Here is a 16,290-nt window from a genome sequence, read left to right as displayed (position 1 = left end):
ATTAAAACATAGGTTTTAGATAGTGGGAATAGTTTAATATTTAAATCAACATTTATTTTTTAAAAAAATGTTAGCAGGACATTTTCCCATTTTTGTAAGATTAAAGCGCTTGATGGATTCTCTTGTGTTTGAAATTCTGATAATTGAGCTGATAGCGGTTTGGGTTGGCCTCCAGCTCCCTGAATACTCCTGGAGAACATGGTAATGATCTCTACAAGTGAGAACTGGTTAAAAACAGTTACAATTCTAATAGCCAGTATTGTAATTTAGCAAATGTAAGAAAACCTAAGCTGTATCTAAGTAAATATGGCAAATCGAGCATATACATTTATAGCCTTACCCACTTCTAAACCCCAGTAAAATGAACGTAAAGGGAAAAGAAGGTCAAAACCCACAATGGCAAAGAGACGAGGAAAGAAGATGGTAAAGATGACAGACGCCCATTAGAATTTTGGAAGACCACAGTGGATAGATGAATAGTTACTGCTTTCAGCAGGATGGAGGATGGAGAAAGCTGATTCATGCCATGGAAATACAAGAAGACTGGGTGGCCTGGGTGGCTCAGTCAGTTCAGCGTCTGACTTTGGCTCAGGTCATGATCTCACGGTCTGTGAGTTCGAGCCCCGCGTCGGGCTCTGTGCTGATGGCTCAGAGCCTGGAGCCTGCTTCAGATTCTGTGTCTCCCTCTCTCTCTGCCCCTCCCCCACTCATGCTGTGTCTCCCTGTCAAAAATAAATAAACATTAAAAAAACTTAAAAAAAAAAAAAAAAGAAATGCAAGAAGACTCATGAAGTGCAGAAAGCAAGTCTATAGGACTTTAAAATGGAAAATTGCTTGAAAATTTGAATAAGGAGCGGTTTGACTGGCAGATCCCCCTAATCCTAGGCAACTTCTGCCTGTTGACTCCAATAGAAAGCCCAAGGATCCTCCTTGGAGAGGGCAGCCCAGAGGGAGTTTGGGTTTGGGGCTACGGGGCACCATTGAGGCTGGAGCCACTATATGAAAAATAGATTAAATGAAATACTCTGTACCTGACGATATGACGCCCACTGCCCCAGCTCCCACCATGTTACTAGCCAGGTTTATATCACAGCCAGGATTAATGAAAGAATTTTAAAATCCAATTTAGTTATTCCATAATAGTCCCCCACAAAAAATTAAAAAGGAAGAGATTATCAAATTAGTAATGTAAAAAAGTTTCCCAAACTGAAAAGCTTATAGGGTGGACCCTTGAACAGCAAGGGTTTGCCCTGCATGGCTCCACTTATATGTGGATTTTTTAGGCAATAAAATATGTAGTACTACAGATGTATTTTCCCTTCCTTATGATTTTCTTTTTTCTAGCTTGCTTTATTGTAAGAATACAGCATATAATACATATAAAATGCAAAATATTTGTTATTTGACTGTGTTTTTGGTAAGGCTTTTAGTCAACAGTTGGCTGTTAGTAGTCAAGTGTGGGGGGAGTCAAATGTTATACACAGATTTTCAGCTTGTGGGGAGTTGGTGCCATCAAGCTCCGCTTTGTTCACGGATCAGCTGCACTTCTAGAGCATAAACTTACAAATGCCCAGGAAAAATAAAAACAAAGCAAAACCATTATAAAAGTTCAGAACATGGCCGACAAAGGGGGGAAGATCTTTATGGTTTCCAAGATGAAAAAATCTGATCCTCCAAAACAATGCTGGAAGCTAAAAGACAGTGACACGGTGCCTCCAGAAAGCTGAGAAAATTATTTATAATTTAGAATACTGCACCTGCCATTTAATATATAAAATATTTACCCCCTATGCATATATTCTCAGGAAGCTAATGAAAGATGCACATATACTAAAAAACGAGAAGAAAAATAATATAAAACCTGAGAGAGAAGAAAATTCCCAGGACGGATGGTGAAGGAACATCCCAGATGCCAGCTGCCCTGAAGCCTGGAGAATCCCTGTTCACATTGGAGTAGGGAGTTGGCTCCTCTGGGATGGATGTCTACTAGGAGTAAGACAGTTGAACTAGATAACCTAATGGGCTTAACCATAATGGAAGGAGTTGTATTAACTCCATAAGAGAAAGGATGGAGGCTAGGAATGTTCACGTTTTAAAGAGAGGAGAGAGCTACTGATTCCATAAATGCTATATATATATATATATATATATATATATATATATATATATATGAAAAGAAATATAACCGTAGTATAGGCTGTTGCTCAGATGTGAAAAATATTAAGTAATCATGTTAAATAACCACAGTATTGCTCTAGCTAGAAGATGTGCTCAAACAGTAACTGGAGCCCTGGGAGTCAGGTTGAAGTTGATTCCGTTTCTACTATAGAAGCATAGATAATGTCGAGATTTTAAAAATCAAGAAATAGCAACATAAACTTGTTACTTAGAAATACAGAAATTAAAACAGGAAGACAGAGCTCCAAGAGATGGAAATGGTTATTTCTGGAAAATGAGAATCAGGAGTGAAAAGGGAACTAATTCACTGGAAGCTTGGCAGTAGTTTCTGACTTTTTAATATATTAATATATGTTCATATTGCCTTTTAATTAAATTTTAAGTTAAAGTTGAAAAAAAAAAAAAAAAGGAAACAACTATATGCCAATGGTTAGAAGTAAAGACTCCCTGGGTTCAAATCTGGGCTTCACCTCTTTGCTGCATAGCCCAGGGCAATGTAATGAACTATTTAATCCTCAGATTCCTTATATATAGAATGCTGATCACCAGAGTGCATGGTTCACAGTGTTATTATAAAAATTAATATGAAAATCATTTAGCACAGCACCTAGAACAAAGTGGGTGCTTAGTAAATTTTACTTCAATTCTATCACATTCACTACAGTTTCTTTTGTGGCAAATGTTAACCACGATTCTGTAAAAAATTAAAGCATTTGTGATCCATGTTGTAAAAGGCAGATAAGTAGTAATCTGTCTCCAAAGGGGAAAATTCCCTTGAATATTTAAAAAGAGATTAAACTGATAAGAAATGCATGTTCTTCTGTTCCCCTCTGTGGGGTTTCTATATGTTTCTCTTGCCGGTGTACTTAATTATTACATACTTAATTGGGCAGAAATATATGTGGACTTGAGATGGGTTCAGAGAACATTTTGTCAGATTTCTCTGTGTTATGGATGAATAAGGATAAATTCAGAAACGCTGTATGTCAATTCAGGACCACTATCAATGAAGGTTAAAGCTGAAACTAAACTCTTTATCTGTATTAGAGCATTTAATCATAATTATAACACCCCTCAAGCTTATTTCATATATTGATTTTAACAGAAACTTTTGAGCAGATGCACAAGGGGTCTTTTCTCTGATATTTACTGTGGCAATCTGGTTGAGCTCCTGGATGTAAATTTCACAAAACTGTGCAGCCCCATCCATGACTGGGTCCTCTGGAATTTTTAACTCAATTGTCTATATTGGGCCTCCAGCAATCTGTCAGTTACAGTTCTGGTTTTCATATCCTGGCCCTTGTTTCCACAATGGTCTCCCCATGAGTGTCTGCTCCAGGGTAGAGGAGTCACATCGTCTATATGGCTATATAGGTTATTTCTGACTTAAGCCTCCCTCACAAAAAGGCCAGCAAGCACCTATCTATAAACAAGGCACCACTGTAAAATTCCCAAAACCCAACCATGAGGATAAAGCACCCACTCGGACCCCAGAGACCAGAAGGACCACATTAAAAGGGTAAGAGGAGTGACCACACTCTGACCACATTGTCCTTCATGGCTGGCACAGAGCTGCACTGAGAGGGCACCTCATGGCCAAGATGGGCATCTGGCTTCCCTGGCTCCCGCACCCTTCTCAGGAAGCCCACTTGGATCTCATCTCATAAGAATCACTAAGGGATCTTGTATAGCTTGACTATTGGGGATGGGTTAGTGAGTGAGAAGGGGGCTGAGGCTTATGGCAGCCAGCACTCACGTCTTGGCAGACTGCATTCCTGTTTGCAGCTGCACCCAAGCAGAGATCCCAGCCTGTGTCTCTGCCCATCAGCAGGCCCAGCCAGTGGCCCTGTCTGACCTGGGAGTTCACTTGGCCGTTTTGCCTGATTTGGGTCCCCAGACAATGGGCCATACTGACTTTGGAGCCCTAGAAACCATCTGACCTGGGTAGGGAAGCCAATTCCTAGCTCCGCCCAACAGCTGAGCATAGCCTTCATCCTTCCCCACCAGGAAGCCTGGCCAGAGAACCCAGGCAGCCACGGAATCCATCCAATAGCCCTGCTTGAGCAGGGAGCCAAGCCAGGAGCCCTACCCAACTGCTGAGCATAGCTTCTGGCCCTGCATCATCAGGGAGTCTGGACAGTGACCTTGGACAACCTCAGAGCTCAACCTACAGCCTTGCCCAGCCACAGAGCCCAGCCTACAACCTTACCCAGCCATAGAGCCCAGACAGTAACCCTACTCAGCAGTGGAATCCAACCTATGGCCTTGTCTGATTGCTGAACATAGCATGCAACCTTATTCAAGCAGGGAGCCTAGCCGTGACTCCAGCCAACCACCAAGCATAGCCTGTGACCCCACATGACAAGAAAGCCTGGACAGTGACCCAGCTCAACCACGGAGCATAGTCTCTAGCCCCACACACTTTGTGATGCAGCTGAATGTCCATCTTTATCAGAGAGCCCAGCCAGTAACTTTGCCCAATAGGGTAACACAGCCAGTGGCCCACCTGATGACAAAGCCAAGACTATCACCTCACCTAATTCCAGGGCATAGCCTACAGCCCTGCCTATGGCTCCACCTGAACACAGAGTCCAGCCGGTAGCACCATGTGGTCTGATAGCACGGCCTGATATCCCACTTAACCAGGAGTGATTGTGGAGCCCAGCCTGTAGTTGTACCTAATCACAGAGTCCAACCAGGCACTGCCTTGTTAGGGAGCACAGTCTGTGACCTCACCCAACTAGCGATGATCGCAGAGCCTCGCCAGCGAAACAAGTCTCAACAAATTCAAGAAAATGTAAATTATATAAAGTGTCTTTTCCAACTACAGTGATGTGAAACTGGAAATTGAGAATAGGAAGAAAGCTAGAAAATTCACAAATGCACGGAAATTAAACAGCACACTTCTTCTGATCAAAAAAGAAAACGAGGAAAATTAAAAAATATCTTGAGATAAACAAAAAAGGAAACACACAACATACCATAACTTATGGAGTCCAACAAAAGCAATTCTAAGAGGGAAGTTTATAGTGATAAATGCTTATATGAAGGAAAAAATCTCAAATAAGTAACTGTACCTCAAGGAACTAAAAAGGAACAGACTAAACCCAAAATTGGCAGAAGGAAGGAAATAAGAAAGATTAGAGCAGAAATAAATGAAATAGAGAACAGGAAAACAGCATAAAAGATTAAAAAAACGGAGCTGGTTCTTTGAAATGATAAACAAAATTGAAATACCTTTAGCTAGACTAGCCAAAAAAAGCAAAGACAGAGGACCCAAATAAGTAAAAACTATAAATGAAAATGGAGACATTACAAGAAATACAAAGGATCATGAGAGAAATGGGTAAATGCCTGGAAACATGCAACTTGCCAAGACTGAATTAGGGAGAAATAGAAAATATAAACAGACCCATAATGAGTAAGGAGGCAGAATCAGTAATCAAAACCCTCCCAACAAAGAAAAGCCCAGGACCAGATGATTTCACAGGTGAAATCTACCAAACATTAAAGCCATGTCTTCTTACTCTTAAAAAAAATTGAGGAGAAGGGCACACTCTGAAATTCATTTTATAAGGCCAGCATTACCTTGATAAGGACACTATAAGAGAAGAAAACTATAGGCCAATATCCATAATAAATACAGGTGCAGAAATTCTCAACAGAGTACTGGCAAACCAAATTCAACAGCACATTAAAAGGATCATACACCATGATTTAGTTGGATTCATCCCTGGGATGCAAGAGTGGTTCAGCATATGCATATAAAAATAAATGTGATACTTTACATTCCTAGAATGAAATATAAAAATAGTATTACCTCAATAGATGCAGAAAAAGCATTTCACAAAATTCAAATGATAAAAATTCTCAACAAAGTGGGTATATAAAGGAAATGTACATCAACATAATAAAGGCTATATGATTAGCCCACAGCTAACATCATACTCAGTGGTAAAAGGTTGAAAGCTTCTCCTCTAAGATCAGAAACAAGACAGGGGTGCCCACTTTCACCAGGCCCGTTCACCATAGTACTCACAATCCTAGCCAGAGTAATCAGACAAGAAAAAAAATAAAAGGCATCTAAATCAGACAGGGTGATATGAAATTTTCTTTGTTTGTAGATGGCATATTCTTATATATAGAACATCTTAAACACTCTACCAAAAAAACTGTTAGAACTAATAAATTCAGTAAAGTTGCAGGATACAAATTTAACATACAAAAATCAGTGGCATTTCTTTTTTTAAGTTTATGTATTTGTTTTGAAAGAGAGAGAGAGAACAGGGGAGGGGCAGAGAGAGAGAGGGAAAGAGAGGATCCCAAGCAGGCCCCACACCATCAGCTCAGAGCCTGATGAGAGGCTCAATCTCATGAACCATGAGATCATGGCCTGAGCTGAAATCAAGAGTCAGATGCTCAACTGACTGAGCCACCTAGGCACCCCAGTTGCATTTCTGTACACTAATAATAAACTACCTGGAAAAAAAGAAAACAATTCCTTTATAATTGCATCAAAAACAATGAAATACTTAGGAATAAATCTAACCAAGGAACTGAAAGATCTCTACACTGAAAACTATTAAGACACTGATGAAAGACATTAAAGAAGACACAAATAAATGGAAAGATACCCCATGTGCGTAGATTGGAAGAATTAATATTGTTAAAATGAGCATACAGCCAAAGCTATCTATTGATTCAATACAACCCCAATCAAGATTTCAGTGGCACTTTTTACAGATATAGACAAAATAATTCTAAAATGTATGTGGAATCACAAAAGATCCCAAATAGCCAAAGCAATCCTGAGAAAGAACAAAGCTGGAGGTATCACACTTATTTATTTCAAACTATGTTATAAAGGAATAATAAAACTGTATGATACTGGCATGAGAACAGACACATAGACTGATAGAACAGAATTGAGAGCCCAAAAATACACCCATGCATATATGGTCAACTAATGTTTGACAAGGGAGCCAAGAATATCCAATGGGGAAAGGATAGTCTCTTCAAAAAATAATCTTGGAAAAACTGGACATTCACGTGCCAAAGAGTAAAGTGGACCCCTATTTTATACCACTTACAAAAATTAACTCAAAATAATGTATTAAAGACTTACATGGAAGACCTGAAACCATAAAACTCCTAGAAGAAAACACAGGGGAAAATCTTGTTGACATTGATTTTGGAGATGATTTTTTAGATATGGCACCAAAAGTACAACCAAAAAATAAATAAACAAACAAACAATTTGGATTAAATGAAGCTAAAAAGCTTCTGCAAAGCAAAAGTAATGATCAACCAAATGAAAAAGCAACCTCTGCAATCAGAGAGTATATTTGCAAACCACATGTCTGAGAAGGATAATATCCAGAATATATAAGGAACTCCTACAACTCAATAGCAAAAACAAAAACAAAACAAAACAAAAATAATCCAGTTTTATAAATGGGCAACAGACACGAGTAGGCATTTTTCCAAAGAAGATATTAAAATTACCAACAGGTACATGAAAATGTTCAACATCATTAATCATCATGGAAATGCAAATCAAAACCACAAAGAGATACCACCTCACACTTGTTAGAATGGCTATTATCAAAAAACCAAGAGATAAAGATGTGGAGAGAGCAGAGCCCTAGTGCACTATTGGTGAGAATGTCAGTCAGTATCATCACTATGGAAAACATTATGGAGGTTCCTAAAAAAATTACAAATAGAGCTACCATATGATCCAGAAATTCCACTTCTGGGTAGATTTTGGAAAGAAATGAAATCACTATCTTAAAAAGGTATCTCCACCCACCACATTCATTGAAGCATTATTTACAACAGTGAATACATGAAAACAGTCTAAGTACCCATAATTTGATAAATGGATAAAGAAAATGTGGTATGTATGCAAAGTGGAATATTATCCAGTCATAAAAAAGGAGATACTGCCATTTCCAACAACGTGGATGAACCTTAAAGTCATCATACTAAGTGAAATAAGTCTGACAGAGAAAGACAAATGCTGTATGATCTCACTAATATGTGGACTCTAAAAAAAAATTGAACTCATAGAAACGGAGAGTAGATTAGTGGTTGCCAAAGACGGGGGTGATGGTGACGGAAATGGATGAAGGTTGTCAAAGGGTACAAACCTGTAGTTATAAGATGAATCCATTCTGGAAATGTAATGTTCAGCATGATGACTATAGTTAACAATACTGTGTTGCATATTTGAAAGTTGCTGAGAGAGTAGATCTTAAAAGTTCTCAACACACACACACACACACACACACACACACACATACACACACTGTAACTATGTGAGGTCATAGATGTTAGTTAAACTTATTGTGGTAATCATTTCACAATATATACATACATCAAATCATCACATCATGCATCTTAAGCTTACACAACGTTATATGTCTGTTATATCTCAATAAAGCTGGAAAGTACTTTTTTGAGTACTGGGGGGAAGTTAAATCAAGTGCCATAACTTTTAAAATGCATTGATTATGTTGATGTACCTAACACTACTTACAAATGTATATCCTTCTACAAAAGGCACTTTAACACCTAAAATTTACTTGGTGATCTCATTCACAGACGTCTCTGTCTTCATCTTTGAGTAAATATTGAGTTCAATTTTATATTTTTTAGACCAGCAGTTCTTGTGATGATTTCCCCATAACTGAAAGTGATAATGTAAAAGATCTGAGAGGACTGTTAGTGAAATAGAAATATTTTTTATAGAATCTGTCTTCTGTCTAGTTCATAAAATCTCCAAATATTAATCAAAGGTACCGTTACTGCATTTGACAGTAAGCTAATATTTGCATAGAAGACCTAGTAACGGCGTGTTAAAGAGAAAAATAGGAGGAAGAATATACACACAAAAATATAAATCTCAGCTACTTGAATAAGTTGAGGAATTCTCATTAGAACAAGAATAAAGTTAGGAAAAACCCAAGAATAGTTTTAAAGACAAGGAAAACACAGTAAGGACCTTGATGAATAGGGCAAGCAAAATTACCAGTAGCCCACTTTTAATAATGAAATACTTTGAGCAAATTGAGTTAAAAGCTTAATAGAAGGGGCGCCTGGGTGGCTTAGTCAGTTGGGCGTCTGACTTCGGCTCAGGTCATGATCTCGCAGTTCGTGAGTTTGAGCCCCGCATCGGGCTCTGTGGTGACAGCTCAGAGCCTGGAGCCTGCTTCAGATTCTCTGTCTCCCTCTCTCTCTGCCCCTCCCCCACTCACACTCAGTCTCCCTCTCTCAAAAATAAATTAAAACATTTAAAATTTTTTTAAAGCTCAATAGAAAAAGTAACATACATTTTGCATTTACATTTTATGCAGTTAACATGAAGACTCTACGTGGCGGTATACTGGGGAAATTCAGTGCCTTGATTATCATTGTCATCTTTCTATTTCTGCCCTACCTTTAAAATTGCTCCCTGAGGAAGCTGTTGATGTTATGATGTCATACATGATAAGAGAACCTAGATCTTTTAAATCATGGTACTTTTAGTGATGGTGGAATTAGCTGTTTTAAGCAGTTTGCAAATCTTTGGAGATGAAATCCCATTTCTTAAGTGGCAGTACTTAATAAGAGCACATGTATTCCTTTGATTGGTTGATCGATATATTGGAATGGAAGTGGTAATCTGTCTGGGACAAGATTTACTTTTCAATCACTGAAGAAGCTAGTTTTACTCTTAATGTAATTAATGTAGTTTATTTCATTCGTTCCATTTATATTTTGGCATTGCTAACCTAGCCAGAATTTTCCTAGATTCGTTTTCTCATATTTTTGCGGTTGCCGTATTTTGTAAATGAAGTTGAAGAAACCTCATGCAAGGAAATAAGGTGTTTGTCAGGGTTTTGCCTAACCATTCATCAGTCAGTGAATACTGCCGCATCTCCTTGCATCTGTAGCCGAGTACTTGAATCAAGCATGGCTCCTTTCCCACAGGAGCTTCAGAGAGACATCGAGAAACACAGCACGGGTGTGGCGTCTGTCCTCAACCTGTGTGAGGTCCTGCTGCACGACTGTGACGCCTGTGCCACAGATGCGGAGTGTGACTCCATCCAGCAGGCTACGCGAAACCTGGACCGGCGGTGGAGGAATATCTGTGCCATGTCCATGGAGAGGAGGCTCAGGTAAGCTGGGAGGTTCAAGGAGCTGTGGCAGAGGAAGGACCAAAAAGAAAAAAGTGACCACCCAGAGTATCCATTGCTTACCACTTCCTTTTGTTTGCAATGTCCAAAAATAGCACTGGTTTCCCCAACTTGCCGTCTTCTACATTTAGTTGGAAAACAAGTAGGTATGCAGGTATTACAGTAGTCTCCCCCCACCTTGTCCCCCATTTCTCTTTCCATGGTTTCAGTTACCTACGGTTGAGCGGGATCCAGAAGCAGAAGATCTCGCCTTCTGATGTACAGTCAGAAGGTCAATAGCAGCCTAACACTAGTCCCAACACCTAGGTCATTCCATTAACTTCATCCGTCATCACATCATCACAGGAAGGTGAATGCAGTATGATAAGATATTTTGAGAGACAGAGACGACATTCACATAACTTTTATTACAGTAGATTGTTATGACTGTTCTATTTTATCATTGGTTACTGTGGTTAATCTCTTACCGTGCCTAGTTTTTAAATTAAACTTTATCATATGTGTGTCGAGGATAAAACAAAGGACATTTAGGATTTGGTGCTGTCCACAGTTTCAGGCATGTACTGGGAGTCTTGGAGCATATCCCACACGGATAAGGGGGGACTACTGTATGTGAATATACCAAGCCAAACTATGCCTGACCTAATAGTTTAGATATAATTCAAAAAAATGAAAATATGCCCTTGCTGAACAAGTATGTTATTACAGAATTGGAGGTGTGAAAAATAATATTATTTTTATTAAAAATGAAATAATAAAACAAAGAGCTTATCTTTGAAAAAAAAAAAAAACCTTTGAAATTCAAGGTAGTAAAAAGTAGTGTTGGGTTAGAAAATTACCATAACGATTTACAGTAACATGTAATCTTCTGTACTGTTCGGAGAACTCTTGAAAAGTTATTATTTGCCTTGCTGTCATTGGTTAATTTTGATGAGGGTGAGTTTGATTTTGGGCTTAAATGCGTTTTCAGACCTTAGTTTGATTTCAGTGGAATCTTGGCCGTGTGTTTTCCCTGTAAACATGGTGTTGTACTTCTGAACTCCCTTGCACATATATAGCACAGGTCACTTATGTGCTTGTAATACACAATTTGACTAATTCCAAATCCAAAGCTGCAGGATGGGTACAAAAAAAAAAAAAAAAAAAACACACCAAAACACACAGCTGTTTCATTTTAGCTCCAACAGTTGTCTCTTTTTCACTCTGGTCAGATTTGGCTGAAGGCACAGTTATTGTTTGGCACAACGGATGGTTGTTTGGGCTCTCTTAGCCCTGCCGCAGGCATCAAACATGGTTCTGGAGCATAAACAGTCCCCAAACAATCAGATTCTGTTTTTTCATTATCTGTCTCAGAATTGAAGAGACGTGGCGATTGTGGCAGAAGTTTCTGGACGATTATTCTCGTTTTGAAGATTGGCTCAAGATTTCAGAAAGGACAGCTGCCTTCCCCAGCTCTTCCGGGGTGCTCTATACAGTTGCCAAGGAAGAACTAAAGAAATTTGAGGTGATTTTTAATTCCACATATTTCATCCTTATTTTGCAATGAGCATAGCCAGCTAGTCGTTGGCGTCTCAAGACATAAACTAACTGTTGGCCCACACATTATTTGTTCGAACAACTGGGTGATGACTTTGTGGTCATCTTTATTACTGCCTCATAAGTAGGCAATGAAGGGGGGAAATGAGGTTTTTAGTTAAGAATATCAACAATTACAAATGAAGTCACAATGATAAGAAATTCTATTACAAAACACAAATCATGATTCCCCAAAAGAGATTTTGGCATTTTTTTATTTCATAATTCTTCACTATCAACCACCTAAGATAAGAATATGATGTTGTTTCATACTATCAAAATCTCTCTTCATATATTTTCTTGACTTTTGTTTTACCTAATTAGAGAATAGGTATATATATTTTTATTTAAAAAAAAATTTTTTTAATGTTTATTTATTTTTGAGAGAGAGAGAGAGAGAGAGAGAGCGAGGACGAGCAGGGGAGGGGCAGAGAGAGAGGGAGACACAGAATCTGAAGCAGGTTCCAGGCTCTGAGCTGTCAGCACAGAGCCCGACATGGGGCTCGAGCCCACAAATTGTGAGATCATGACCTGAGCCGAAGTCGGATGCCTAACCGACTGAGCCACCCAGGCGCCCAGGTATATATATTTTTAAATCGTGGATAAAGTAGAGTTGGCTCCAGAATTAAGTAAGATAATTATAAGCCATTTCTAATGACAAATGAAGTGCAGTGCCATTTTTGAGTCACTAAGATGTTTCAATTACATAGAGACAAAAATAGCAGGCAATATAGTCGTATTCATGAAGGAAATGTTCACTAACTGACCGCAGTATCTGGCCTGTTTGTGTGATCTCCAGTCTCCTGTATCCCTGTGGGATGGTGATACCCCAACACCTGCCTCTCATTTTCACGGAGGAACCGACATAGCCTAAAGTTCACCATGTTTCAATTTGAAGTTTCTTTTTCCATCAGTTCCAGTGATAGGCAGATATGTGCTCCTAGATACTGACAGCAAAGTTCTGGTGCATGAATCTTACAAAAGTCATTCTTGGTTGCTAATTCTGCCTCAGGCTTCTTGAGATGTTTAAGACTACAGGGGTGCCTGGGTGGCTCAGTCGGTTGAGCGTCTGACTTGGGCTCTCTTCTGCCAGAACAGAGCCTGCTTTGGATCCTCTGTCCCTCTCTCTCTCTGCCCCTGCCCCACTCATGCTCTCTCTCTCTCTCTCTCTCTCTCTCTCTCTCTCAAAAATAAGATCATGATGATAAAAAAAAATAAGACTAAAAATCCAGCCAAATCCAGCTGAATTCATTTTTACCTTGTAATGTCAGTTTACCTGGCTTTTTTTGAGGCCAGTTAGAGTAAGTATGAAGTTTGGTTTTTGTGCTTGTGGGGTTTGTAATCAAAGAGTCATAGATGAGCAGCTATATCTGAATCTATAAAAATGCTCAAATACTATGTAAAATAAATAAGAGTTATCCTGATGTCTGAATATGGATTCATGTGTCACTCTGCCACTGAATTCCAGGAAAATAATTTCGTATCTAAAATGTTTTCCCTTTGAAAACTTCTAGTGCAAAACCACAGTGAGCTATACAGTAGAGTTGAGGTCCTCCCGGTGTAAGCCAGTGCTAGGGAGGTATCCATGTAATCCCATCTTATTATGCTGTGTTTCATAAAGGTTAAAACCTCCTCTAATTGGCTTATACTACTAAGCAGATTATGTACAGTCCTTTCTGATGCTATTTTAGACGCTCAGATTTTATGGCAAAAGTTAGCCATATGGTTAGCTTCTATAATAAATGATTTTATCATTTATCTTTTAGTTAATGTTCTTAAGAGACAGAAATAAACTAAAGAAAAAAACAAAACAAAACAAAATTTGAGGGCAGTCTTTGCCTGTTCAAATGCATGCAGATTTGGGATGGACCTGGCTACCTACCCGTGGTGCCTGTCGTCACGCCAATGGGAAAACATATTCTGTGACTCCCAATAATGGCAAAAGCTGAACTCTCCTTACCGCTTCCTTTTCTGGAGAAATCATTTAAATTGTTTTGTAGAATAGGAGATTAGCTTTCCTAAGATGAAGTCTCTTAAAGCAACTCTCCAAAGGAAAGCCATATCTGAGGCACAGATGTGCTAGAAAGTAAACAGTGTGACGAGCCAAAGGAAGAAGAATTCGGCGATTTAGAGGAGTTCAGACCACTTCATCGTACAATTTTCTGCCTATCGTTGGGGTAAACATCACTAATAAATCATACACATGAGTTTGAAAACAAAGCTTCATTTTATGTTGGCCAAATGATTCTTAATGGTAGAACTATGTTGTACTGCAGAGAGCAAGAAGAAAGAAGAAAGAGTTTACCTTTAGAAACTTGAAACTATCACATAGGGTAGCCTCAAAAATAAATAGACACAAGAGGTCTACATTTTAATCATTTAAAAACTATTTTTTAATGTTTTTATTTTTGAGAGGGAGACAGAGTGACTGGGAGAGGGGGCAGAGAGAGAGAGACACACAGAATCGGAAGCAGGCTCCAGGCTCTGAGCTGTCAGCACAGAGCCCGACGTGGGGCTCGAACTCACAAGCTGTGAGATCATGACCTGAGCCTAAGTTGGATGCCTAACCGACTGAGCCATCCAGGCGCCCCTAAAAACTAACTTTTAATCATTAAAAGTGATAGTGTGGTTATGAAATTTGTCCAAGATATGTGAACTGTACCAAGAATGAAGGATGATTGATAAAACATGGTAGAAATAAATGATTGTAAAAACAAATAAATAAATAGACATTACAGCATATGGTGGTGCATAAGCTCTAAAATGTTTTATAAAAAAATGAATAATTCATGGGAACAACAAAAAATAAATAGAGCATGTTCCAAACTTTTCTCTCAGGTTACGTGAATTTTACTATACTGTTTTTCTTAAAAGTTAATAACAGCTTGCATTTAGAAACCTTCTGCAAAGAAGTGTTTTTAGTTTTTTTAATGGACATCAGAATTGAGGCAGTTTCTGGATCTTTAGGAGATTGCATCTTTAGCAAATAAAGAGAAATTTCTGTTACAGACATCTTTGCTCAGTATTGACATCAGAAATTTTTGAAACTTTCAGCGCACATAAATATTTGTGTAATTAGTATGTTTCATGGGAAAGTTTTTTCAAGCTGCTCATCATTTAAAAAACTATAATATATGAACATATGTATATCATACATGTATATGTATTTGTATATATCCATACATAGTTATTAATATTTACCAATTCCTTTCATATTTTTGTTTGATCTACTTCCTTCCTTTAAGCCACACTGGTCATATTACTCTGCTTATTAATAAGGGGAAGTAAACCCTCATTAGAAATTGCCGTTTTGGGGACACCTGGGTGGCTCAGTCAGATGAGTGTCTGACTTCGGCTCAGGTCACGATCTTATGGTCTGTGGGTTCGAGCCCCACATCAGGCTCTGTGCCAATGGCTCAGAGCCTGGAGCCTGCTTTGGATTCCACATCTACCTCCCTCTCTGCCCCTCCCCCTCTCACACACACACTCTCTCTCTCTCTCAAAAATAAACATCAAAAAATTTTTTTAAAAAAAGATGAAATTGTCCTTTCCCTGCCCCTGCAGTATGAGGCCATACGGAGTGAGAGCTCTTCGCCAATGCCCTCTCTGACATGCTTCTGTACGGTCTCAGGCTTTCCAGCGACAGGTGCACGAGAGCCTGACCCAGCTGGAGCTGATCAACAAGCAGTACCGTCGCCTGGCCAGAGAGAACCGCACCGATTCTGCCTGTAGCCTAAAGCAGATGGTTCACGAAGGCAACCAGAGATGGGACAACCTGCAGAAGCGCGTCACCTCCATCTTGCGCAGACTCAAGGTCTGTATCATGCCTTCTCTGTCTCTTAGAGGCCCAGAGGACAGGATTGAGCCACGTGAACACATTAAGACATAACCTCAGTGATTTTGTAAGATCGGGACGGGAAGAGTGGTATCCAGAGTCGATTGAAATGGTAAACGATCGCAGAGTTCTCACTGCTGAGAGAAAATGACTTTCCAGAAGAACATCGGAACTGGTGGTGCCATCTCCATGTGAGCATGTGGTCTTTAATTTTTATTGTTTCCTTTTGACACCCAGCATTTCATCGGCCAGCGTGAGGAGTTTGAGACTGCGCGGGACAGCATTCTGGTGTGGCTGACAGAAATGGATCTGCAGCTCACTAATATTGAGCATTTTTCTGAGTGTGATGTTCAAGCTAAAATAAAGCAACTCAAGGTAATGTAGTCGTGATTTCTCAAATTGCGAAGAAGGTCTGAAGAGGAAGGGATTTGTAGATCCTTTTGTGAAGAAAAGGCTACTGGGGAAAAGGAGCATGGTAACAAGTTCTGTGATTCTTCCAGAGTCTAAAAAGAAAAGATTCAA

General features: G+C 39.1%; 1 protein-coding gene across 18 annotated transcripts in view; it reads left to right on the top strand.

Annotated features, from left to right (window-relative positions):
* Positions 1 to 16,290, top strand: part of SYNE1 (spectrin repeat containing nuclear envelope protein 1) — a 470,951-nt gene that overhangs the window by 426,909 nt on the left and 27,752 nt on the right. For all 18 annotated transcript variants that reach the window (XM_078447468.2, XM_078447476.2, XM_078447472.2 and 15 more), the window contains 4 exons: positions 10,153 to 10,340; positions 11,712 to 11,862; positions 15,565 to 15,747; positions 16,006 to 16,143. In XM_078447468.2, coding sequence (XP_078303594.2) covers positions 10,153 to 10,340; positions 11,712 to 11,862; positions 15,565 to 15,747; positions 16,006 to 16,143 — 660 coding nt within the window. The remainder of the gene's footprint in view (positions 1 to 10,152; positions 10,341 to 11,711; positions 11,863 to 15,564; positions 15,748 to 16,005; positions 16,144 to 16,290) is intronic.

The sequence above is a fragment of the Panthera onca genome, chromosome B2 (assembly GCF_046562875.1).
Source record: "Panthera onca isolate mPanOnc1 chromosome B2, mPanOnc1 haplotype 2, whole genome shotgun sequence".
NCBI lineage: Eukaryota > Metazoa > Chordata > Mammalia > Carnivora > Felidae > Panthera > Panthera onca.
The sequence above is the reverse complement of the archived record's forward strand: the minus strand, read 5'-3'. Positions and strand labels throughout refer to the sequence as shown.